The sequence below is a fragment of the Amphibalanus amphitrite genome, unplaced genomic scaffold (assembly GCF_019059575.1).
Source record: "Amphibalanus amphitrite isolate SeventyFive unplaced genomic scaffold, NRLGWU_Aamphi_draft 000117F_arrow, whole genome shotgun sequence".
In the NCBI taxonomy this organism is placed as follows: Eukaryota; Metazoa; Arthropoda; class Thecostraca; order Balanomorpha; family Balanidae; genus Amphibalanus; species Amphibalanus amphitrite.
In genome coordinates, this window is record NW_024881612.1 from 895,110 (window position 1) to 921,275 (window position 26,166).

The following is a 26,166-nucleotide window of genomic DNA, read 5'->3' on the forward strand; positions in this document are numbered from 1 at the left end:
TCATTACAAAGGCCCTGCGACCATTTTAAGAAGGCACGGTCCGGAAGGAGACGGAGTCACCTACAAGGTCAGCATGCCCGGTGGTAAGGAGACCAACGTTCATCACAATCATCTGAAACCTATGAAACTTCGGAGGAAAGACGATCCAGCCGAACGGCCAGCTGCACCCGAGCAACACGGACAGCGGACCACTGGCGAGACTACGCCTGACGAACACAAACAAAGGACCGACGAGCGCGTATCTCAGGACTCTAACATCATTACGAAGAGTAGTCCATTCATACACTTTTTTCAGGTGCCCAGTGACACGGCTGTGGAACAAACGCCACAACCGACGAGCACATACGTCACACGATACGGGAGAGTATCCCGGCCTCCGGTAAGATACCCCACTCTGTAAATAGGTACGCTTGTTGAAACGACTGCATTAAAAACCGTTGTCAAACTATCTGCATCTCTGTGTACTCCGGCACAGTACCTACTTTTTATAAGCATACACACGTCAGACTTGTTCGATTGTGTGTGACCAAAGTGTGCGACATGTTCTGAGCCAATGTATCATCGGCAGGCCTGAACCTCGAGGGGGTGAAGCGCGAGGTGGCGTCCCACCGCTGAGACGCAGGTGCGGCGCTCGATTTTCGACGCCATCACCAGCGCAGACGTCAGCAGCGCCAGATGTCGCCTGCGCAGCCGTCACCAGGCGGACGTCACCGGAGCAGACGTCACCGGAGCGGACGTCACCGACTGCAGCGCCGCAGACCGAGCAGCTGATGCCACTGCTGCAGCTGATCGCGGCCGATCGCGGTCGAAGCAGCAGTTTCGTCGCGTTGTTTTATAGTGCAAAGAATAAGAGACATTTTATTTAGGGGGGAGGTGTGTTAGGAAGTGTTAGTGGATCGTGTGCCCGTTGCCTCCCCTCGGCGCGCTGCTGGACGCGCCTCTGCGGGCCGCCTCCCTCTGAGCGCGCCGCTGCGACCGGCGGCGCGGGGTCACGGCCGCAGCCGGGGGCGGCGGTCATTCTGGACCGGGGAGCCGCCACGCGCGGGTGCTGCCGCTGGTGCTGCTGCTGCTGGTGCAATGCCTGTATTGAGCACCAATACACGACTGATGGGTACGCTGCCTGTGGCCTAACAATTCTTTCGAACAAGTTTTATTTCTGTGTGCAACGACTCGTTGCGAACGACCGATGCAATTGGTTACTTTTTTAGATATCCATGGATGTTTTTTTCTGGGGAGGGACGTCCCCCACAAATAGCCCCTCCCCCGTCTCCGACGCCCATGGTACGGCCATTCCCCTGTGTATTATGAGAGAGAGAGAGAACTTTGTATTTACAGACACTTGGTCCAATTCTACCAAACATCACATATCAAGGCGCTATCAGAGCAGCGTTCCATGCCACTCTAAAGGGTGAGTGCCACCCTATGTCACATTTAACCAATACACTGATAATGATATTTGTCGAATCATATAAACGCTGCACGAAACACCACGCTGCTTTTCGGAACATGACATCAAAGTTATCGAGACCTTCAGACACATACATAGCCAAGGCACTGCAAAATCTATCGTAGCCGAAAAAGATTCTGACTGCGTTGTTTATTATGCCTCCGCCTGTGTGCGGTAAGAGCTGATGCGTTTGTGAACCTTTTTCAGCAGGATTGTTTATGATGGACGACAATGAAGCCGCCGCCCGTATGACAAAGCGGGTGACTTTTGAGATGTAATGAATCCAAATATCGTGCCGGCACATGGAGCAGCCGAACGGCCGCTGCCCTGTGTAGATTCTAGTGGTGTCAATTTCAGAAAACGTATGTCCAATGTCCGTCCAATGTCCAATGCTTACGTCGACTGTCCGTCCAAAAATGTCCAAGCCAGCCATTTGTCCAAAGATGTCCGACACCTACGCAATAGTTTACACTCAACACTGTTAATTAATTTGCTTTTAATGTACCGTTACCAGCTCAAAAGTGATAATCATATCGAAAGCTGAGCTTTCTTATAGCCAATCAATGTAAAACACGATTACTTTATATAAAAAAATGAGGTGTAGCAAGCGATTGTCCAAAGTTGTCCAAAGCCTGCTGTCATTGTCCAACCGAATTCCGAATTGGACATTGGACAAATTCGGAATTCCGAAGATTCAAGTTCCGATTGACATCACTAGTAGATTCGCATGCTCCCCGTGAGGCCTAACCGGAAAGCGAACCGTGCCAGTCAGATGGAGCAGCCGCACGATCGCTATACTGAGTGGCTCCTCATGGGTTTGGGGAGATCTGGCCCAGCAGAGAAACGTGCCGCGAGATGAAGCAGCTGTGCGGGCGCTACTCGTGTGCGTGCGTACGCAGGTGTACGATAAGGTCTGACTGCTGAATGAACCGTGCTGGGCAGATGACGCAGCCAAACCGCTTCTCCTCTGTGTGGGTTCGCATGTGGCTGGTGAGGCTTGGCCGGCAAGAGAAACGCATCGTGCACATAGAGCAGCCAAACGGCTTCTCCCCTGTGTGAGTTCGCATGTGTAAGGTGAGGCTATAGCGCCGAGCGAACCGTGCCGGGCAAATGGAGCAGCCAAACGGCTTCTCCCCTGTATGGATACGCATGTGGTTGGTGAGGCTTTTACGCTCGGCGAACCGTGCCGGGCAAATAGAGCAGCCGTGCGGTTTCTCCCCTGTGTGGGTTCGCATGTGGCGGGTGAGGCCTGGCCGCCAAGAGAAACGCATCGTGCACATAGAGCAGCCAAACGGCTTCTCCCCTGTGTGGGTCCGCATGTGTACGGTGAGAGCCGATCGCTGAGCAAAACGTGCCGGGCAAATGGAGCAGCCAAACGGCTTCTCTCCTGTGTGGGTCCTCATGTGGCCGCTGAGAGTCGATCGCTGAGCAAAACGTGCCGGGCAAATGGAGCAGCCAAACGGCTTCTCCCCTGTGTGGGTCCGCATGTGTCTGACGAGATGTGACCGCTCAGCGAACCGTGCCGGGCAAATGGAGCAGCTGTACGGCTTCTCCCCGGTATGGGTTCGTATGTGTACAGTGAGATCTGCGCGTGTAACAAATCTGGCTCGACATTCATGACACTGATGCGGCTTCACACGGACACCGGGTGTCTTGTGTTTTTTGCCGTTAGTTGTAGCTGAACACACGGCACCAGACTGCTCACACTGCCGGACCTTCTCGCCAACGTGGACACGTCTGTGCATCGCCAGGGCACAGGACCGTGTGAACACCTTCCAACAGATATCACACATGTACGGACTCTGACCGGTGTGCACACGACGGTGAGCGGTCAGACCGACTTGTTGAGCAAACGTTTTGCCGCACACTTCACAGCGGTACGGCCGTTCTTTCGCGTGAGTCCTTCGGTGCCGTGTTATTAGACTGGGATAGTCGGTGACATAAGAACACCACTTGCACTTGTATCTGCCGTTCACGCTTTGGCCGTGTCGTCTCTTCAAGTGTCTGTCCAGACGATGTTGTCCCAAACAGCTGAAGTCGCAGTGGGGACGCTGAAGAGTGCCACCAAAACCTGGAGAACACATTTGCATATATTGATTGACGCTACAAACGTTAGCGATCAGCAAACAAGTGCATAGACATGTGAGTGACATCAATGATCCCAACCCAATTGATCTTGCAACGAATTGCAGATCACAGGAGCCCTGGTTATACAAGATATTAAGTTGAAACTTTATGTTGGATCTTTTAACACGATTAATCTGGCGACAAGGCAAGGACAAGGGCGTAATGTCTATGATCTGGTGTGTGGCCTGTGTGGGATATCACAATGCTTAACCGCCGTGGAGCCGAGGGTGGTGGAGACACCGTGGCCGGTGGAGCCGAGGGTGGTGGAGACACCGTGGACGGTGGAGCCAAGGGTGGTGGAGACACCGTGGCCGGTGGAGCCGAGGGTGGTGGAAACACCGTTGACGGTGGAGCCAAGGGTGGTGGAGACACCGTGGCCGGTGGAGCCGAGGGTGGTGGAGACACCGTGGCCGGTGGAGCCGAGGGTGGTGGAGACACCGTGACCAGTGGAGCCGAGGGTGGTGGAGACACCGTGGACGGTGGAGCCGAGGGTGGTGGAGACACCGTGGACGGTGGAGCCAAGGGTGGTGGAGACACCGTGGCCGGTGGAGCCGAGGGTGGTGGAGACATCGTGGCCGGCGGAGCCGAGGGTGGTGGAGACACCGTGGACGGTGGAGCCAAGGGTGGTGGAGACACCGTGGCCGGTGGAGCCGAGGGTGGTGGAGACAGCGTGGCCGGTGGAGCCGAGGGTGGTGGAGACAACGGGGCCGGTGGAGCCGAGGGTGGTGGAGACACCGTGGCCGGTGGAGCCGAGGGTGGTGGAGACACCGTGGACGGTGGAGCCAAGGGTGGTGGAGACACCGAGGCCGGTGGAGCCGAGGGTGGTGGAGACACCGTGGCCGGTGGAGCCGAGGGTGGTGGAGACACCGTGGAGGGTGGAGCCGAGGGTGGTGGAGACACCGTGTACGGTGGAGCCAAGGGTGGTGAAGACACCGTGGCCGGTGGAGACACCGTGGACGGTGGAGCCAAGGGTGGTGGAGACACCGTGGCCGGTGGAGCCGAGGGTGGTGGAGACACCGTGGCCGGTGGAGCCGAGGGTGGTGGAGACACCGTGGACGGTGGAGCCGAGGGTGGTGGAGACACCGTGGCCGGTGGAGCCGAGGGTGGTGGAGACACCGTGGCCGGTGGAGCCGAGGTTGGTGGAGACACCGTGGCCGGTGGAGCCAAGGGTGGTGGAGACACCGTGGCCGGTGGAGCCGAGGTTGGTGGAGACATCGTGGCCGGTGGAGCCGAGGGTGGTGGAGACAAAGTGGCCGATGGAGCCGAGGGTGGTGGAGACACTGTGGACGGTGGAGCCGAGGGTGGTGGAGACACCGTGGCCGGTGGAGCCGAGGTTGGTGGAGACACCGTGGCCGTTGGAGCCGAGGGTGGTGGAGACACCGTGGCCGGTGGAGCCAAGGGTGGTGGAGACACCGTGGCCGGTGGAGCCGAGGGTGGTGGAGACACCGTGGACGGTGGAGCCACGGGTGGTGGAGACACCGTGGCCGGTGGAGCCGAGGGTGGTGGAGACACCGAGGACGGTGGGGATGACTGATGAGGTCTGCCGAAAACATGTCTCCCAGAAACTGACCGTGGAGACGCCTCTGAACACGATACAAACTCATCATTTTGACCCAATACACTTAATGACTGACAACGAAAACGTCGACAATTTCAATGCCGTCAGCTCATGCCATTTTTCGCACAGAGAAGAAAAACTGGCCGGTGGGGGCAAATCAGCCCCCCCCCCCTCAAATATGTAACAAGTAACAAAATGTTCCGGCTACATTCTTGGTCCCAGGCATAGACCCGGGAACAGGGGGGGGGGGGCAGCGGGGGCGCTTGCCCCCAACTTGGGAGCCGAGGGGGCGGCATCCCCTCAACATTGAGGCAGCGAGAAAAGATATTTCCTCCCTTTTCCGGACTTCTTTCCTTCTTGTTTCCTTTATGCATCTACACATCAACACACGGCATTTTCCTTGCCATCTGAATGGTTTCTGCTGATACAGTATGGATTTGACAACATCTGCTATTGTCATCCCGCTTTGATTTGGGCCTGACCTTGGCCATAAGTTTGGCAGGCCAGATTTTATACTGCACCAGCTTGAGTCAACTTTGAGAAATACATAACGTACAACGGTGCAGTAAAATCGTTGCTATAGGTATAACACAGTTTACCCGCTCCGGGTGTGATGGAGGGGTGTGGGGGCAATGAGTGCACTGACGTGGCGCCCTCGGAGGGCCGGTATGGGATTGAAGCTCAGTGACACTCAGGGCTTTGTGTGGTGCCTTGGGTTATCGGTAGCACCCTCAGAATCACCGGCGTAGGGCCCTCAGAGCCGTCGAGTAAGGGGCCTTTAGAGGCACCGGTGTGGGGCCCCCATGCAGGTGCCGGTGTGGGCGCTCAGAGGTGCTAGTGTGATTCTCTCAGAGGCGCCGATGAGGGTCCTTACAGGCGTAGCTTTGGGCCCTCATAGACGCTGGTGTGGAGCCGTCACAGACGGGTGTTGGGCCTTTAGAGCTGCTGACGCGAACTCTCTACAAGCCGGCAGGGGGTCTCAGTGGCCGGCAAGGGGTCGTTAGGCCGGCAGAAGAAGTCCTGTGGGGTCCTTAGAGACCGGCATGGTACTGTCGGACGCCGGTGGGGCCCTCAGTCACCGGTGTGGGGCCCTCAAAAGTCACCAGTGGGTGACCTTTAGATGCGCAGGTGTTGGTTGGGTCCTCAGAACCGCCGATATAGGGCTTTAATAGGTAATGGTGTAGGCACTCAGAGTTGGGGGTGTGAAACCCTCATAGACACCGGTGTGGGCCCTCATAGGCGCCGACGAGGGCCCCATAGTTGCCGTTATGGGGCCCTCAGAAAAATAAGTGTGGGACCATCACAGGCGGGAAATGCCCCTAGAACTGGCCCCTCATAGGCCGGTAAGACCTCTCAGATGCCAGTAACGGGCCTTTGGAGACAACCGAGGTGCCCTTAAAAGCCGCAAGAGGCCCTCAGAAGCCGGCGTGGGTCCCTCATGGAGATCTTAGTTTGGCTATTTAGGGCCCATGGGGTGCTCTAACGAGCCCCATGAGGCCCTTCTGAGTAGAAATATGGCCATCGTTAACCCTCAGCGGTCAAATGGCGCCGCAGGGCCCCTCGGTCCCGAGGGGCCCTTTTATCCCGATTGGGGGGGGGGGGAGTACGTGTCTCCTTAGACCCCTAGCTACGTCACTGTTTCAATGCATCATGTCAGGCATTTTAGGCTCGCCCCCCTCCCCAACTTGAAAATCGTTCCCGGGCCCCTGGTCCCAGGCTTGGCACATCACCCTAAACCCGGCCAAATGCTCTCACTTACCTACGTGTGTCACTGAAAGCAAAACTACTTCCGGTCCGCTTCAGCATTGGCGGAACCGTGCTCTCTTTTGTCACTAGCGTGAAAGACCTAGGCGTCATCATTGACGGCAAACTGAACTTTTCCGATTACATTGATTCAGTTGTAATCGCGCGTCAGCTCTCCTTAAAAGGAGTCTGCAGGGCGTACGATGCGGCTGTTGTAATAGGAGTTATCGCAGCGTATTGTGCTAATGTCCGATCGGTCCTAGAGTACGGAAGTGTGATTTGGGCCGGAGCAGCACGCTCGCATCTAGAAAGACTAGAGTGCATTCAACAAATGAAAAAATGAAATGAACATAATGAAGTGCTCTAAGGAGGAACATGTTGAATGCAACTCAAAGAATAACTATTTGAATTTATTTACTTGTTTAATATTTTACCCCAAACTGGTTCAATAATTATAAACCATACTAGGTCACCCTCCCGCGCCTACCGGCGCTAATCGTCGTTTGAACTATTTATATACACGGTGGTTTGAACATCTATATAGAAATCCCTGCCCGTCCTAGGTCACCCTCCCGCGCCTACCGGCGCTAATCGTCGTTTGAACATCTATATAGAAATCCCTGCCCGTCCTAGGTCACCCTCCCGTGCCTACCGGCGCTAATCGTCGTTTGAACATCTATATAGAAATCCCTGCCCGTCCTAGGTCACCCTCCCGTGCCTACCGGCGCTAATCGTCGTTTGAACATCTATATAGAAATCCCTGCCCGTCCTAGGTCACCCTCCCGTGCTTACCGGCGCTAATCGTCGTTTGAACATCTATATAGAAATCTCTGCCCGTCCTAGGTCACCCTCCCGTGCCTACCGGCGCTAATCGTCGTTTGAACATCTATATAGAAATCCCTGCCCGTCCTGGGTCACCCTCCCGTGCCTACCGGCGCTAATCGTCGTTTGAACATCTATATAGAAATCCCTGCCCGTCCTAGGTCACCCTCCCGCGCCTACCGGCGCTAATCGTCGTTTGAACATCTATATAGAAATCCCTGCCCATCCCGTCCATAATGCCCGCCTTTCTCTCTTTCTCTCTCTCTCTCTCTCTCTCTCTCTCTCTCTCTCTCTCTCTCTCTCTCTCTCTCTCTCTCTCCCCCTCTTTTCCTTTTCCTTTCTCTTTCCCTCCCTGCCTCCATCCCTCTTCCCTCCCTCCTCTCCGCTCTCTGACTTTGTCGATCACTGATCCAATCGTATGCTTACTTACCCCTCCCCATCCGTCTCTCTCCCTCCTCCCCGTCTCCTTCATCGCACTTCTTCGCTCCCCCCTCCCTCCCTCCCTCCCTCGATTTCCTCCCCTTCCCTCTAGAGCACTTCATGGGCCGGATAAATCCGTTATCCACGGATAAATCCGCGGACCGGATAGGATCGGATTCTAAATTTGGTAAAAAAGAACGGATATGGGCGGGCCGGATTTGGGAATTGAAGGTTGAACCCGGATCAAAACGGATCAAAATTTTTAACATTCAACATTGAAGTTAAAAATTAACCTAATGTGTTAAGCGGCAGGATGATACCTAGTTTACCAATGTGGTGATTTTCATGTGGTTTTAGGTTTATAAGCATGGTTTTTGGAACCATGATGGTCTGTGAGATGTATGGCTGTCTGGTCCCTTAGATTGAATTTGTTAGTCCAGTTTTGGGTGAAACCAGTTATTGGTGAAACGGATTATTACGGATATTTTTTGGAAGTTTGGCTGCAATACGGGCCATGGGTGGGCCGGATTCTGATATTCAAAGAAAGGCGGATAATGGGCGGATCTGGATATGACTTGCCGGATATGGGCCGGGCCGGATCCTAAAAAGCCTATCCGTGAAGTGCTCTAGTTCCCTCCACTCCCTCCCTTCCTCTCCTCTCCCCTCCACTCCAATTCCCTCTTGGTACTGAAAAAAGTACTGGCTAGTGGCTTCTTCCCCGCCCGCGCCGCAGATACATATACGTTTTATGTCCCAGTTCAAGACGCTATACGTATATTGGTACGCTCGTAATAGGTCACTCTCCCGCGCCTACCGCCGCTAATCGTCGTTTGAACATCTATTTAGAAATCCCTGCCCGTCCCGTCCATAATGCCCGCTTTTCTCTCTCTCTCTCTCTCTCTCTCTCTCTCTCTCTCTCTCTCTCTCTCTCTCTCTCTCTCTCTCTCTCTCTCTCTCTCTCTCTCTCTCTCTCTCTCTCTCTCTCTCTCTCTCTCTCTCTCTCTCTCTCTCTCTCCTCTCTCTCTCTCTCTCTCTCTCTCTCTCTCTCTCTCTCTCTCTCTCTCTCTCTCTCTCTCTCTCTCTCTCTCTCTCTCTCTCTCTCTCTCTCTCTCTCTCTCTCTCACCCTCCTCTCCCCGTCTCCTTCATCGCACTTCTTCGCTCCCCCGGCCCCCTCCCTCCCTCCCTCGATTTCCTCCCCTTCCCTCCACTCCCTCCCTTTCCCTCCTCTCCCCTCCACTCCAATCCCCTCTTGGTACTGGAAAAAGTACTGGCTAGTGGCTTCTTCTCCGCCCGCGCCGCAGATACATATACGTTTTTATGTCCCAGTTCAAGACGCTATACGTATATTGGTACGCTCGTAATACTAAACATGATCGCTATTTTTTAGTATTTTGTGGAATTCTGTAACTTACCTATCCCAAATCTGAGTGACTCGCCTCGACCCTTCCCCGCTTTCCTCCCTCTGCACCCCCCCCCCCTCCGGGACCCACCACTCACGATCGGTAATGTTTTCAGTGCTAAAGATATAATTATGCCTGCTCTGTTTCCGTCTCCGTCTTCCCTTTCTGCCTTTGTCTCTGTATCTGTCTCGTCTCGGATTCCATCCCCATCTCCGTCCCAGTTCCCGTCCCAGCTCCCATTCCCGCTCCCGGTCCCGCTCTCTCTCTCTCTCTCCGTCCCCGTCTTCATCCCCCTCCCGCTGACCGCTTCATCTCCGTCTCCGCCTCTGTCTCGTCTCTGTCTCTGTCTCTGTCTCGTCTCTGTCTCTGTCTCTGTCTCTGTATCTGTTCCGATGCCGTCTCCGTCCCCGTTCCCGCGCTCCCGCTCCCAGTGTCCCAAAAATATATTTTGGATTGGGTGTTGGAGGGGAATAATCGTCACTACAAAGAGGGCTGAGAGTGGAAAATTGCCAGTCAGGAAGGCACGAAAAGAGCGGAAAACAGATATCAACAATTTATTTGTGAATGTTGGGGAGGGTGCGGGAGCTGCATTATAGGACGATTAAATACAATATAGAGGGAGGTAAAAGGTACACGCAGATGCTCCTGATTGGTAAAACAGGGAGTGAAAAATCGCTCTGGAAAATTGGAGGTGAGAGTGGAAAATTATTTTGATTTGGGTGTCGCTTCCCACCCAAGCTGGTAAATTTTGGGACACTGCCCGCTCCCGCTCTCTTTGTCTCCGTCTCCGTCCCCGCTCCTGCTGGCCGCTACATCTCCGTCTCCGTCTTCGTCTCCGTCCTGTCGCCGTGCCCTTCCCTGTGCCCTTCCCCGTCCCCACTAAACATAATCGATAATCTTGTCAGTATTTTGTGGAATTCTGTAACCAACCTATCCCAAATCTGGGTACCTCGCCCTCCCTCCCCCCCCCCGCCACTCAGGATCGGTAATGTAGTTATTCGTAGCGGCCGAGTGCTGCAACTAAGCTGTAAGTGCATTTTAAAAAACATCTTTCGGCTCCATCCTCTGTACTTGTTCTCTCACCGACTCAATCATTTGCTAACTTACCCTTCCTTCCCTCCCTCCATCATTTCTTCATCCATCCATCCACCATTTACCTACCCCCCCTTCCCATGTCTGTATCATGCCGCATTCCCGCTGTCCGGCAGCGGCCGCTCTGACGGCACCTCAGTTACCGTACCAACCCCTCCGCCCGCTCGCCCCACACTGCGCCGCCGCCGGCCCGTGACTGCGGCCGGTCGGTCACGTGGGGACCGCAGCGACCTCTACGGGGTCGCGACCCTAGCGGCCGGGTACTGCAACTAAAGATGTGCATTTTAAAAACGTATCGGGCTGGAATCGAACCAGCGACCCATCCCATAGGAGTTTACCACTCTACCAACTGAGCCACCAAGGACGCATGGTTTACGGCTTTGAATAAGCCATGGTACTCTGCACGGGTTGATGACATGGTCTGGTGCGTATTGTGGTGTTTTACGGCGAAGTGGTTGGGAGCAAATTTGGTTTTAAATGAAGGTTATACGCCATGTTTCTTGGCGAAATTTTCAGAACAAGAGGGCAAAAGCAAGACAGTACGCTGGAATTGGTTGTCCAGCGGCGACATGCACGTTTTATGATCGGCGATCGCCGGTCGTGTGAGCTGACGTCACGCAGACAGTCAGCGCCATCTCTGGAGTGTCGGGCGACATAGTCGAGGGGCCGAGTTTGGCTATTTGGGGGGTGCAAATGCGATTAAAAATGTGCCGCGCACATAGCCACGATCGAGAGCTGTCGATTGGTGGTTGAATCGTGTCTGTAGGTGGTGTGGTTTGGGCGGGTATTCCAAAAACTGAAACGCTTCACGTATTATTTATTGTCGATAATTTGTTGCCAGCATAGGCGGCGGAACGGGGAGGGCACCGGGACACCGTGCCCCCTTTGATTTTGGCATTCTAACATTAGCCCTATGGGCGTTGCATGGAAAAATGGGACCAAAAGTCAGCAGTGCCCCCCCCCCCCCCCCCCCCCCCCCCGAAGAAGAAGGTGTTCCGCCGCTACTGGTTGCCAGTAGCGCAGGTGTCCGGACAAAATCCCGAAAGGCGATTTGCCGAATGTCATTTTGCCGAACGTCATTTTGCCGATGTGCTTTTTGCCGACGTGTCAAAATGTCAAAATGCCATTTCCCGACATGCCTTTTCTTCCAAAATGCCAATTTGCCGAAATGCTTATTAGCCGAAATGTAAATTTGCCGAAATGCGATTTGCCCATTAGTCGAAATGTCAATTAGTTGAAATGTAAATTTGCCGAAATGTCAATCTGCCGAATTGGCAGCTTGCTGAAATGTCGATTAGTCGAAATGTAATTAGACTTTTTGCACGTCGGCAAAAAGGCATGTGCGCAAATTTCATTTCGACTTTTAGCACTTCGCCTTTCTGACACGTCGGCAAAATGCATTCGACATATTGACATTCGGCGAATAAGCATTCCGCAAAACGCAGTTCGGTAAATTGTCCTGTAACCGTATAGCGTAGGTGTCGTCCGAACTCCGAAGCTAATTTAGGAAAGTAGATGTAAGCGTCTGGTGACAAAATGTACCTGGGATAAAAATGGCATTCACACATTAAATACCATGTTGCAAGCCTCAAGATACACACGCTCCGTAATTGCGACACTTAAGCAGTCAACACATTGTGAATGCAGTGTTTTAAACCTTTAACAATGCAATTTCCCACCAGCTCCCAGAGGCGGAGTTGGAGTAGGTCAGAAAGTCGGAGGCGCACTCAGAGACGCGGCGCCCAAATATCGTAACAACAACGACAACAACAAAAAACTGATCCTGAACAACAATGTATTGCAGCAGCCAGCAAGTTGGGTACATATAACTGAACTACAAGAAATCAGGAAAAAAAATGTTAACATTTAAGGCTCAAAAGATGCAAAGATGTATGTCGCTCCGCAGACATGTCCTGTTGTTCCCTCGTGTGGGTCGTTGTTTGTAGTCCACATTGTCTCTGAGTCCACATGTGTCTGTTGATCAGCGATTGTGCAGTAAACTGTGCAGGGCAGATTCAGCATGCGTACGAGCGCTACCTTGGTGTTTTCGAATGTGTCTTTTGAGAGTGGAACGTACAGGTCTCGGTTTTAGCGGTACCTAGGTGAAGGGTTGTGAGTACTAAGTCCAGTGGAAGGAGGGGGGGGGGGGGGCGAATGTCGCCTCCACCCTAAGATCTCAGCACCCACTGAAGCTAGAAAGACGACATTTGGAGGGTAGGAAGACGCCATGAAGAACTCTGTTGTGTGTGAGTTTCATGAACCTAGGTCATTATCTTCAAGGTAAGCTGAGGTCAAATGTGATCGAAATTGCCATATTAGCGACAGTTTTGCGTTTACACGCAGATAACTCAAAAAGTTACGAGCCGATTTTCTGATTTCTTTCACTTTATGAAAGGTATGTATGATAAGTTTCTAATTAATTCAACAATCAGTATGACATTTAGAAGCCTGCAAAGAATATGTCACCCGCTGCGGCGGGATCGGCCGACGCAGGAAACGCGGCAATCACAATTTTGTGTTTACACGCTCACAACTCAAATTTTTATCAGTCGATTTCTAAAATTCTTTGACCATAAGATTGCTAGTACAGTTCTAAGTCTTCACACAAGATTTGACGCGAATCAAACGCATTCAGCGGTAAGGAGCACGATGTAAAGACGGAAGGGTCCAGACCTGCCACAGTGTACATTACGGCGGCGCGAAATGAGCCTCCCAGACAGAAAATAGTTCCTGCGCCACTGTGAGCAGGGTTATTTGTAATGGACGACCTAGCGGCCGCTCCCCCTTGTGAGTCGACAGGTGAGTTTAAAGATGTGATGAAACTGAAAATCGAGCGGGGCATATGAAACAGCCGTTGCGGCCACTCTCCTGTGTGGATTCGCATATGAGCTATTCGGGCCGACCGTTGAACGAACCGTGCCGGGCACATGGAGCGGCCAAACGGCTTCTACCCTGTATGTGTCCTCATGTGACTGGTGAGATGCGAAAGCTGAGCAAACCGTGCCGGACACATGGAGCAGTCAAAAGGCCTCTACCATGTGTGGGTCCGCATGTGACTGGTGAGATTTGAACGAAGAGCAAACCGTGCCGGGCAAATGGAGCAGCCAAACGGCTTCTCTCCTGTGTGGGTCCTGATGTGGCCGCTGAGACCCGATCGCTGAGCAAAACGTGCCGGGCAAACGGAGCAGCCAAACGGCTTCTCCCCTGTGTGGGACCGCATGTGAATGGTGAGAATTGAACGAAGAGCAAACCGTGCCGGGCAAATGGAGCAGCCAAACGGCTTCTCTCCTGTATGGGTTCGCATGTGTACGGTGAGAGCCGATTGCTGAGCATAACGTGCCGGGCAAATGGAGCAGCCAAAAGGCTTCTCCCCTGTGTGGGTCCGCATGTGGTTGGTGAGGGTTGAACGCTGGGTGAACCGTGCCGGGCAAATAGAGCAGCCAAACGGCTTCTCTCCTGAGTGGGTTCGCATGTGTACGGTGAGATGCCGCCGCTCAGTGAATCGTGCCTGGCAAATAGAGCAGCCATACGGCTTCTCCCCTGTATGGATACGCGTGTGATTAATGAGGGCTGACCGATGAGCAAATCGTGCCTGGCAAATGGAGCAGCCAAACGGCTTCTCTCCTGTATGGGTTCGCATGTGTACAGTGAGGCTTGACCGCTCAGTGAACCGTGCCGGGCAAATAGAGCAGCCATACGGCTTCTCCCCTGTATGGATACGCATGTGATTGATGAGGGCTGACCGCTGAGCAAATCGTGCCTGGCAAATGGAGCAGCCAAACGGCTTCTCTCCTATATGGGTTCGCATGTGTACAGTGAGGCTTTTACGCTCGGCGAACCGTGCCGGGCAAATAGAGCAGCCGTGCGGTTTCCCCCCTGTATGGGTTCGCATGTGTACGGTGAGGGCTGATCGAAGAGAAAATCGTCTCGTGCATAATGAGCAGCCAAACGGCTTCTCTCCTGTGTGGGTCCGCATGTGTCTAAGACTCTAATGAGATGTGCACGATTACCAAAACTGGCCGAACACTCAGGGCACTGGTGGGGCGTCACACGAATACGAGGTGTCCCGTGTTCTCTGTCGTTAGATATACCTGAACACGCGGCACCAGACTGTTCACACTGCCGGACCTTCTCGCCAACGTGGACACGTCTGTGCATCGTCAGGGTACCGGACCGTGTGAACGCCTTCCCACAGATATCACACTTGCACGGACTCTGACCGGTGTGCACACGACGGTGAGTGGTCAGACCGACTTGTTGAGAAAACGTTTTGCCGCACACATCACAGAGGTACGGCCGTTCTTCCGCGTGAGTCCTTCGGTGCCGTGTTATGAGGCCGGGATAGTCGGTGACGTAAGAACACCACTTGCACTTGAATCTGCCTTTCACGCTTTGGCCGTGTCGTCTCTTCAAGTGTTTGTCCAGACGATGTTGTCCCAAACAGCTGAAGTCGCAGTGGGGACAATGAAGAGTGCCACCAAAACCTGGAGAACACATTTGCATATATTGATTGATGCTACAAACGTTAGCGATCAGCAAACAAGTGCATAGACATGTGTGTGACATCAATGATCTCAATCATGGGCGTCACCACCACTAGGGACACTAGGGACATTGTCCCTAGAAGTTTTGAAATAATCAAAAACTACTAGGGATTGTCCCTAGAAGTTTTTGGAGCTCCCTCTACTGGGGACACGCAAAGAACCCGGGACACGATAATGGCGCAACTTGCTCAGCTCTCCGAAAACATGTGTTTTGCCTTGCAAACGGTCGCGTCAACATCGCCACGGTAAATAAAAAGGCCCGTGAGCGGTGTGCCTCCCCACAGATGTGACGGTGCCCTCCGGCCTCCAGGCACGTGCGTGTGGTCGCCGAAAGCTGGATACGGCAGGCCGGCACTCGTCCGAGAAATTGGTCGAGTTTGTTTCCCAGTCACCCGAGGAGACACCCGAGCAGATTCTAGAGGTGCCCAGCATGATTGCTGAAACGAGCTCGGCTGGTTACATACATCCACAGGTCCAGCTTATAAACCCGACCGATGACGATATGCAGCTGCCCGCCGGTAACGAGCTGGGGCAGACTCAGCTGTATGAGGGGCTGGTCGCCACAGTGCGTGGGGACCCGGCGGGAGGTCAGGATCAGGGCAGTAGGGGAGAGTGGGGTGGGTTGTATCAGTTTTTACTCCGAGACCCATAACCTCGTAACTATCCGTGATAAACTCATTATTTCCATACTATCTCCTTCCTTGATTCTTCTGCTTTTTTGTGCAAGGTAACTTTTCCGTTACCTCTACTAGTTTTTCTTCTACGGTCTGCCGAAGAGAGCATTGTTTTTGATACAACTTGCCCCATGGCTTGGGTGAGTTGTATCACATGGTGGGGTAATTTGTATCACTATTTCACGTTTCGGGGAGTGTGTTTGCTACTGGTTTTGAACATAACAACAACATTAAATGGGGTTAATACAATGTATTTGCTCAAAGGCTTCACTTTTATTAGACCAAACTTGGTCAATCCGAACGAAACATCGAAACGAACGAAACATCAACAGACTAGACGCAAAAGTGACCCGTTAAGAGCAAAGCAGCCAACACATTGTGCCGAATAGGAACGAGTATTGACTAGCTACCTACAAACGCGAGCCAGGGCTTAGCTTTCGCGATCAAAAGCAACATACCCATACATACATACATACATACATACATGTTACAACATACCCCACCCGGCTCTGATACAACATGTACCTCGCCGCCATCTTGGAAAAAACATCTTCGTGCTCAAAAACAGCGGACAGCTGGAGAAATCCATTTTCACTCACGCAGCCTTAGAACCTACCCTCACCACCGCTACGGAGATCTTTCAAATTCGTGCACATCTAAATGCCCAAAACACACATTTTCCTGCAACCTATTTTTTAGAATGCCATTAAAAAAAACATAAAATCGGCTCTCACCTCGAGACGCGTCCACCCAGCCACACGACAGAACAGGGAAAGATGGCGCCCGGAAAACCTCGTCGACTGGTCGTGTCACGAGCGCTATCTATTGGATAAGTTTGGCACAATTCGCCCTGATACAACTTGGACATGATACAACTCACCCCGCTCTCCCCTACTGGGCCGCCGCTCTGGGCCGGCCGCTGGTCAAGCCAACATTTTCTTAATCAATTCCCTCTGGAACATCGGAGTGGGGATCGGAGACGGCGGGTAGAGGGGGGAGGCATCAGGGCCATGACCCCCCCCACGGAAAATCAGGGGTTATCATATAATTCCCACCAAAAAAAAAAGCGATGGGGCCCCGGCCCTTATTCGATTGTCACGAGGCTCAAGAAACCCACGCCAGCTATAAACAGCTCCATGCCGTTCTTTGAGGGTCCTACACTGACCTCTGAGGGCCCTTCCGTGCTGGTCATGCCCCACATTGACCGTGGAGGACCCGCATTGACCTCTGAGGGCCCTCTGCTGGCCTTTAAGGGCCCATAAACCGGCCTCAAGGGCCCATCCGGCGTCTGAGGACCTCACATCGGCCTCTGGTGGCATTTCTGTCTCTGGGGCACCAAGACTAACCTTTACGTGTCCCTGAGGGCTCTGCACTGGATTATATGCAGCGCATATTATAAGAGTTGAGGTGAAACAGGGGCTTTGTGAGCTAGATGGACATGACTAAGAGCTCCTGCCTTCTACCAGATGCGGGTGCTGCCCGAGTGCGCCAAGCACGCTGGTTAGTGGTTTCATAACAACCTTCGGTAAAAGCTTCCCACTTCCCAGATCATGATTTCATGTAATATGGACACATAAACAATCGGTGCACACATGGGTGGAGAATGTTTGAAAAAGTTACCCCGGCCGGCGACCGATAGTCATGGAAAAGACGGCATGCTCAAATAGTATTTGTAAACGGTTATCAACAAACCCCTTTTCTGTTGATTGAAGTAATGGATATTGTGATTGCTGAATGATGAACATTTAAACAGTTATTTCTCAGTTATTCAAGGTCATGCCAACAGGTCACATCAAGTGACCTCGCCTCAAGTTTCACAATGGTGTTGGGGGCCGGGGGCGTTTCTAGCCTAGTCCCCAGTCGCTTTTACGTTTGTAGGTGAAACCGCGGCAAGCATTTGCGTGAAACTCAGTTAAGGCAGTTATAAATTATAAATTCAGTTATAATAAATCAGTTTCGCATAGTGGTTCTGAATTTCTCTCCCAAGTAACCTAGGGTGAGGCCATCAGGTCGATTTTGCTAGATAACCATGTTTTAACAGTCTGCGTTCATGGATCATTTGCAGAGCTTGGGTATTTCCTAAAAAGACGAAAGTTTCCTTTTTTCACACAAAAATGTTAAATTTGACCGTTGTGGCCCTCTTAAAGCCAAGCGATTGGTTTTCACTTGCACCTGAAATGTCACTCGCGAGGGAGTCTTAAAATAGCTATCAAATGTTTTGTTTGCAGTGTTCTAGCTCCTCTAGATCACGAGCTATGAGAAAAGTCATGTGAAAGCACGCCATGAAAGGGAAAATTTGACTTTTAATGTCCTGGAAATCAGATTGAATAGTAACCTTTTGCTCATAACTAAAGTAAGCTAAAAACAAATCCAAAATATATTTTCGGTGCTGGACCTTCTTCAGTGGAAACTTACTTATCATGATTTAAAATGTCACTCTTTCGTGTTTTTGTCATTCCACTGAAGAAGGTCCAGCACCGAAAATATATTTTGGATTTGTTTTTAGCTTACTTTAGTTATGAGCAAAAGATTACTATTCCATCTGATTTCCATTATAATCATAATCATGCTTAAAAAAAAACGTTTCACATCATTCAATTTTTGATGTCCTGTGGTGATTTATTTTTGTGTTGGCCTAAAATATGACGAAATTTCTCTTATTATGTTTAGCGTTCTTTCAAACGGCGCTGCCACTCCTCGACACGCAGCCCAGCAGCCGAGTTTGAAAGGGCGTATAACGCCTACTCAACCCCTCGCCTCAACGTTTTCGATAGCCCCCCCCTGGCGTGGTTCAAGTTGGGGGGCCTTGAGCCCCCGCAGCTCTTCTACTTCTTCAATGCTACCTATTTTGCCTATTCGATATGACCCTAGACCTGTTTTCTTGTGTGATGTTATTGTAACGTGGTCTTACGATAACCCGCGCCCTGGTGGGGGGGGGGGCTATTTTTTGCCCCCCCTCCAGATTTTTCGATATATCTCCAGAACCGCTGCGCCGATCGTCACCAAACTTTCAGTACCCTCCCGGACATCAATTTTACACATTGTGACCAAAATTTTTTCCAAAGGCTATGATAGGTTGGCCGGAAATGACGTCAGAGTGACGTCATGTTCTGCCGTTTTCGACCCAAAAAAGGGTTTCGCGGGAAGAGCTGTCAGGCCTATAGCTTTGCAAATACAGAAAAACGATAAAGACATAAAAGCTGTAGAATTGACAGGGCTACAAAACTGCTATCTCGGATTTTTGAAATTTTTGGATTTTGACCCCCAAAAATCAAAAAATAGATTTTTTGATTATAATAACCGAAAAATCCAAAAAGTTTTTTGAATTTCGCAAAAACCGGAATATATGTGATAGTCCCAACCGCCCTCTATCTACATACCAAATTTGAGATCGATACCTCTTTTTTTGGCCAAGTTATAGCGAAAAAACTGTTCAAAATTGATGACGTCAAATTTTCAAACTCAATTTTTAGGAATTCTAGACCTCGTAGCGCAAAACAAAGACCACCATTAGACTCCCCGTGACGAGCTGCATCGAATCAATACCCATTTTATGCAAAAATATCAATTTTGAAATTTGACCTTTTTTGACCTGACCTTGACCTGACCTCCACCAGAAAGTGACCTAAGCAGTACCTGATAGTCTTATAACCAACACCATTGAGTTGGAAATGAAAAATTGGCCATAAAACATGCATCGCACAACCTTAGTATCTAAAGTTAGGTTCATGTGACCTGACCTGTGACCCTTGGTGACCTGACCTGTGACCTGACCTGGTAATGTCAGTGACCTCTTATAGCAACATATGTACTAGGCAACCGACGCCCTATCGCTGATTCTCGACAAAATGAGTTTTCTTCGGTGTTATAGCGCATTCCCTAGATGACCCGTGAACGGTGAAACATTTCATCTTTGACCTGACCTGTGACGTCATCGGTGACCCCGAGGTCAATGAAATTTGGTTTCCTTCGACAAATTTGACAGGCCTTTCGAACGCCGTTTGAATTTTGCGGATCCGTCCAGTAGTTTCGGAGATACGAGGGGGGGGGGCAAAAAATAGCCCCCCCACCAGGTCGCGTTATAAACAGACCCCACCAGGGCGCGGGATAACGACCCTTGAATATCGTTTTATTTTGCATGTTTGATCAAATTTGTGGGGCTCTGCGTTGAAAATATTTTGTCAAAAAGTCCCAAAATTAAAATAAATAGATCTTCAAAAACTTAAAAGAGGTAGATAAGAGTAAAGAGAGACACTTTTGTAGGTAGAACTCAGCTTTTTCTCGTTTGGAGACAGTTTTTAGGAATTACAAGAGTGAAAAAGTTACCCCGGCCGCGCCGGGGCTGGCTGAAAGTTACCCCGGCCACGGCCGGGGTGGCCAGGGTAGGTTCTCCACCCATGGGTGCACACATCAGTATATACACAGACACACACAGCCATACAAACACATATCATTGATCTTGACCTAACTTGACCTGAAATGACCTCAGCAGCAAAAAACCTGGTCGGGTAGTGTGACAAAGAGGTTCTAGCTGCCTTGGCACCAGAAAACGGCATCGTCATCGGTATATGCTAAGCAGCGCACTTGATATCCAGCGGTGACCCCAAAACAGCAACATTTTTTAGTTTGACCTGACCTGGAAGGCCAATGACTGACCTGAGAAGGTAAAACTGGGTATCATTGGATTTGTCTCTTCCCAAAGAATCTTTTTGGTCTTTACCGCGAAGCTCTATCTCCAACAGGAACGAAATGGCGCAGGGGGGAGGGGTGGCAACCCCCCATGTGCGTTCTATAGGATGGGAAAATGGCATGTGCGGGCGAGGGTTAAGGTCAAATGAGGTCAAATATGGTCAAAATTGCCATATTAGCGACAATTTTGCATTTACCCGCCAATAACTCCAAAAGTTACAAGCCGATTTTCTTATTTCTTTCACTATATGAAAGAGCAGACATTTTTTAGCTTGAATGATGAATTTCTAATTAATTCAACAATCAGTATGATAGTTTGAAGCCTGCTAAGAATATGTCACCCGCTGCGGCGGGATCGGCCGACGCAGGAAACGCGACAATCACAATTTTGTATTTACACGCTCATAATTCATTTTTCACCAGCCGATTTCCAAAATTCTTTGACCATAAGATTGCTAGTAAATTTCTTAGTCTTCACACAAGATTTGACGCGAATCGAATGTATTCAGCAGTAAGAACTGAAGTGCAATGTAAAGACGGAGGCCCCGGCACAGTCTACATTCGGGCGGCGCGCAACAGCCGGCGCCGGCTGGCGCGCCGCGGCGGCAGGATATTTGACTTTACACCGCTATTGCTAGAAAAGTTGTGAACCGATTTTCAAATTTCTTACACGAAAAGATCCGCAATTCAATTCTGGACAGGTAGCCGAAATTTCACGTTAACATCACTTATCGAACGCGAGTTATTGGCGAAAAACAGGAGGGGTGGGCGAAATTCGTCCCCCCCCATCCACTGCGCGTGATTAAATTTCCGGCCAATGGCCATATATTTTTCGTGTTAAGCTTTTTAGCGTGTAAGATGCCATCGATTTTTTCGTACACATGCCTGCCATGTTCCTCTAAAATGGCGTCATCGCACACCGCTTAGTTTCTTAGATATATCCGGAAATTTACTAAATTTAGTAAAGGTAAAACTTACCGCCTACAACCCGGGAGACCTGTACGTTGAGACCAGGCCGCCGAGCTCCGCATGCTGAAGATCGTGTGTCCGAGCATCTCCCGAGTCACGGGAGAGAGGGCGAACGAACAGGCCCCAACACGGGGCAGACGCGCGTCAGTGACAGGTCCCGCCCCCTCCGTCCGCGCCCCAATCTCCGCGGCCACCCGCGGGCCAACCGAAACAAAGAACTCGTTCAGCTCGTCCGCGGTGGCGTCAGGCCGAACACAACCCCCCTCCCTCTTACCCGCCACTACAGACTTGATACAGCGCCACACTCTGGCCGGACCGCGCTCGCCGATCTCCCGCTGTATATCACTGCGCCTGTCACTCCGCACCGCGGAGCGGACGGCCCGGTTCAAGCTCCCTATACTCGGCGGAGTCACGGCCGGAGCGCGCCAGCGCTGCCCGGCGGCGGGCCATGAGGTCACGCATGGCCGGCGAGACCGGGGGCGCGGTGGGGTTTCGGATTGTCAGTCTTTTCACTGGTGCGTGTGCGTCAACAATCGGTAAAAAGCGAGCCGCAAAAGCGTCCCACTGCTCACCCACCGTCGGCGCCGCGAACACAACCCCCCAAGAACACATGACCATTTTCGGTCAGGTCATGACCTTGACCAGAGGTCAAATTTTCAAAATGACCTTTCAAGGTCAACAAATAGCTCATTCGACGCGTCTCGACGAGAGGAACACGATGCTGTCAAAAGTAATATCGTGACACTATTGAGTCAAAAGTTATTGCCGATAACAGTTTTCGTGAAAACTGCTATTTTAGTTTTTGCCCTCTGGGGGCTAAACCGTTGACCTCAGGTCAAATCTGAGAGCAATATTCAGAAAGGTATGTAAAAGGGCTATCGAATGCACTTTTCCTTGGCGCTGTAGCTCTATTGGTTTCCGAGTTAGCGTTGGCAGTTTCCAAGATTGTTGAAATGGACTACATTTGACCTTTGTTGACCTCTGGCGACCTGACCTTTGACCTGACCAAAAAATGAGCGAAGTGTTTCCATCATCATTTTTGACGCTCTTTCGAATGTCGCTTACCACGTGTCGGCCCAGGAGCCGAGTTAAACGGGGGGGGGGGGGTTCAGACCCCCCCCCCCGGCCCGGCGCGTAAGTCGCGGAGCACTAGCGCGGCGCGGGTTAAGACCCTGCAAAGTCTAATTTATGTCGGTCAGTGACCTGGCCTGACATGAAAACATCTTTGTGCCGAAGAACCAACCCAATACCAACCCAAATAAGCTGAAACCAAGGTCGGGAGTGCCAACCTTAAGCTTTCCATCGGCCTCATGTTCAAAGAAATCTAGACAAAGGCCACAGGGGGGGGGGGGGGGTAGGACGGTACCCGTCCGCTCTCTCGGGCCAGCGTTAATTCCCTTTTTTAAGTCCTGTCATAATTACCTACGAATATTATATCACAGGTTATGCAGATACATCCGTTCCGTCATACGCACAAGTAACAATCCAGTTCTGTGCTCCCCTTCCACTCCATACAAATCAGCCAAGCTATAGGTCAGTCGGGCTGGCGTTATCCTCCCCCGCCTTCCTGTTTCACAGCGCTAAAACCCAGAGCCGAGACTTCCCGAGCGCGACCTCTGACCCCACGCGGTCCGAAGGGCCAGCCGACGCCCGAGGGCGCGGCGCGCGCCGGCCACCCGGATAGCCTCTGCTGAGTCTCCCTTCCATGCTCCGTTTACTACATGCTCGATTCATTCATGATTCTGTGTTTCCGCGTCCCTCTCGTTAGATGGCTCCACTGCTCTCATAGGCGGTCCCAGGAAGACTGCGGCCAGAATATCCCAAACGCCAAAAAATGAGGTTTTTGTTTAATATCTCGGAAAGTATTCGGCATACAAAGATGCAATCTCACAGTCTCGTGACAAATATGCATACATACGAATCGGGTTAATGCTTACGCCTTTGGATTTCATATAAGACCAGATATAACCTAAAAAGCAAAACCAACCACTGTTTCATTAAAGAGCCGTACATCATGCACATCTAAAAAAAAAAAAACATGCCAAACACTCAGGAAAGTGGTGGGGCTTCACAAGAATACGAGGTGCCCTGTGTTCTTTGTCGTTAGATGTAGCTGAACACGCGGTTCCAGACTGCTCACACTGCCAATTTGTCGAAAATTATCGAAGTTTGACCTAGAAAGTGACAAATTTCACCTTTGTTGACCTTTAGCGACCTTACCTTTTATCTGACATAAAAAGTGACAAGAGTATTTTTCTCATTATTTGGACGCTCTTTGGAACACCGCCTACGGCGTGCCGATACATGGCCCAGAGGCCGAGTTATAGGGCCCCCAGCAGAACCTGGAAATACAGGACCGCCAGCGGGACGCGGGTTAAGGATGATTTTCATTTAGTATAAACGACCATTAGGTCGTTTCCCCGTGTGAATCAGCAGCTGGCTTTTGAGTTGTGATGAAACCGAAAATCGTACGGTGCAGATGGAGCAGCCGTACGGTCGCTCTCATGTGTGGGTTCGTATGTTTCCCTTGAGACCTTACCGAAAAGCAAACGGCGTCTGTTTGATGGAGCAGCAGAAGGGTCGCTATTCTGTGTGGTGTCATTTGTTTGGTGACATCTGACCCAACAGAAAAACGCGCCGGGTAGATGAGGGACTGCTGTGCGGGCGCTCCCCGCGTGCGTGCGTACGCATGTGTGCAGTGAGGCTTGACCGATTAGTGAACCGGGCTGGGCAAATAGAGCAGCCATACGGCTTCTCCCCTGTATGGATACGCATGTGATTGATGAGGGCTGACCGATGAGCAAACCGTGCCTGGCAAATGGAGCAGCCAAACGGCTCCTCCCCTGTGTGGGTCCGCATGTGGTTGGTGAGGGTTGAACGCTGAGCGAACCGTGCCGGGCAAACAGAGCAGCAAAACGGTTTCTCTCCTGTGTGGATCCGCATGTGCTCGGTGACGCTTGACCGAAGAGCAAACCGTGCCGGGCAAACGGAGCAGCCATACGGCTTCTCCCCTGTGTGGGTCCGCATGTGTCTGACGAGATGTGACCGCTCAGCGAACCGTGCCGGGCAAATGGAGCAGCTGTACGGCTTCTCTCCTGTGTGGGTCCTCATGTGGCCGCTGAGAGCCGATCGCCGAGCAAAACGTGCCGGGCAAATGGAGCAGCCAAAAGGCTTCTCCCCTGTGTGGGTCCGCATGTGTTCGGTGAGGATATGCCGCTGAGCGAACCGTGCCTTGCAAATGGAGCAGTCAAAAGGCTTCTCCCCTGTATGGGTTCGCATGTGACTGGTGAGAGTTGAACGAAGAGCGAACCGTGCCTTGCAAATGGAGCAGTCAAAAGGCTTCTCCCCTGTGTGGGTCCGCATGTGTATGGTGAGCGTTGACTGATAAGCGAATCTTGCCTGGCAAATGGAGCAGCCAAACGACTTCTCCTTTGTAAGGGTCCGCACGTGTCTGACGAGATTTGACCGCCGAGCGAACCGTGCCGGGCAAATGGAGCAGCTGTACGGCTTCTCCCCGGTATGGGTTCGTATGTGTACAGTGAGATCTGCGCGTGTAACAAATCTGGCTCGACATTCATGACACTGATGCGGCTTCACACGGACACCGTGTGTCTTGTGTTCTTTGCCGTTAGTTGTAGCTAAACACGCGGCACCAGACTGCTCACACTGCCGGACCTTCTCGCCAACGTGGACACGTCTGTGCATCGTCAGGGCACCGGACCGTGTGAACACCTTCCCACAGATATCACACTTGCACGGACTCTGACCGGTGTGCACACGACGGTGAGCGGTCAGACCGACGTGTTGAGCAAACGTTTTGCCGCACACTTCACAGCAGTACGGCCGTTCTTTCGCGTGAGTCCTTCGGTGCCGCGTCATGCTGCCGGAGTGGTCGGTGACGTAAGAACACCACTTGCACTTGTATCTGCCGTTCACGCTTTGGCCGTGTCGTCTCTTCAAGTGTCTGTCCAGACAATGTTGTCCCAAACAGCTGAAGTCGCAGTGGGGACACTGAAGAGTGCCACCAAAACCTGGAGAACACATTTGCATATATTGATTGATGCTACAAACGTTAGCGATCAGCAAACAAGTGCATAGACATGTGAGTGACATCAATGATCACAACCCAATTGATCTTGCAACGAATTGCAGATCACAGGAGCCCTGGTTATACAAGATATTGAGTTGAAACTTTATGTTGGATCTTTTAACACGATCAATCTGGCGACAAGACAAGGACAAGGGCGTAATGTCTATGATCTGGTGTGTGGCCTGTGTGGGATATCACAATGCTTAACCGCCGTGGAGCCGAGGGTGGTGGAGACACCGTGGACGGTGGAGCCGAGGTTGGTGGAGACACCGTGGCCGCGGTGGAGCCGAGGGTGGTGGAGACACCGTGGACGGTGGAGCCGAGGTTGGTGGAGACACCGTGGCCGCGGTGGAGCCGAGGGTGGTGGAGACACCGTGGCCGGTGGAGCCGAGGGTGGTGGAGACACCGTGGACGGCGGGGATGACTGATGAGGTCTGCCGAAAACATGTCTCCCAGAAACTGACCGTGGAGACGCCTCTGAACACGAAACAAACTCATCATTTTGACCCAATACCCTCCATGACTGACAACGAAAACGTCGACAATTTCAATGCCGTCAGCTCATGCCATTTTTCGCACAGAGAAGAAAA

General features: G+C 51.7%; 2 protein-coding genes across 6 annotated transcripts in view; both read right to left on the minus strand.

Annotated features, from left to right (window-relative positions):
- The window catches only part of LOC122381296 (zinc finger protein 271-like), a 102,901-nt gene that overhangs the window by 11,472 nt on the left and 65,263 nt on the right, over nt 1-26,166 (minus strand). For 4 of the 5 annotated variants that reach the window (XM_043365298.1, XM_043365299.1, XM_043365297.1 and 1 more), the window contains exon 11: nt 23,520-25,517. The exons of the other annotated variant lie outside the window; for it this stretch is intronic. In XM_043365298.1, coding sequence (XP_043221233.1) covers nt 24,085-25,517 — 1,433 coding nt within the window. In that variant the 3' untranslated portion in view covers nt 23,520-24,084. Of the gene's footprint in view, nt 1-23,519; nt 25,518-26,166 lie in introns of those variants that run through there. 5 annotated transcript variants of the gene reach the window in all.
- LOC122381300 (gastrula zinc finger protein XlCGF57.1-like) lies at nt 2,109-3,856 on the minus strand. Its single transcript, XM_043365305.1, has one exon. It carries the CDS (start codon nt 3,598-3,600, stop codon nt 2,323-2,325), a length of 1,278 nt encoding a protein of 425 aa, XP_043221240.1. The 5' UTR covers nt 3,601-3,856; the 3' UTR covers nt 2,109-2,322.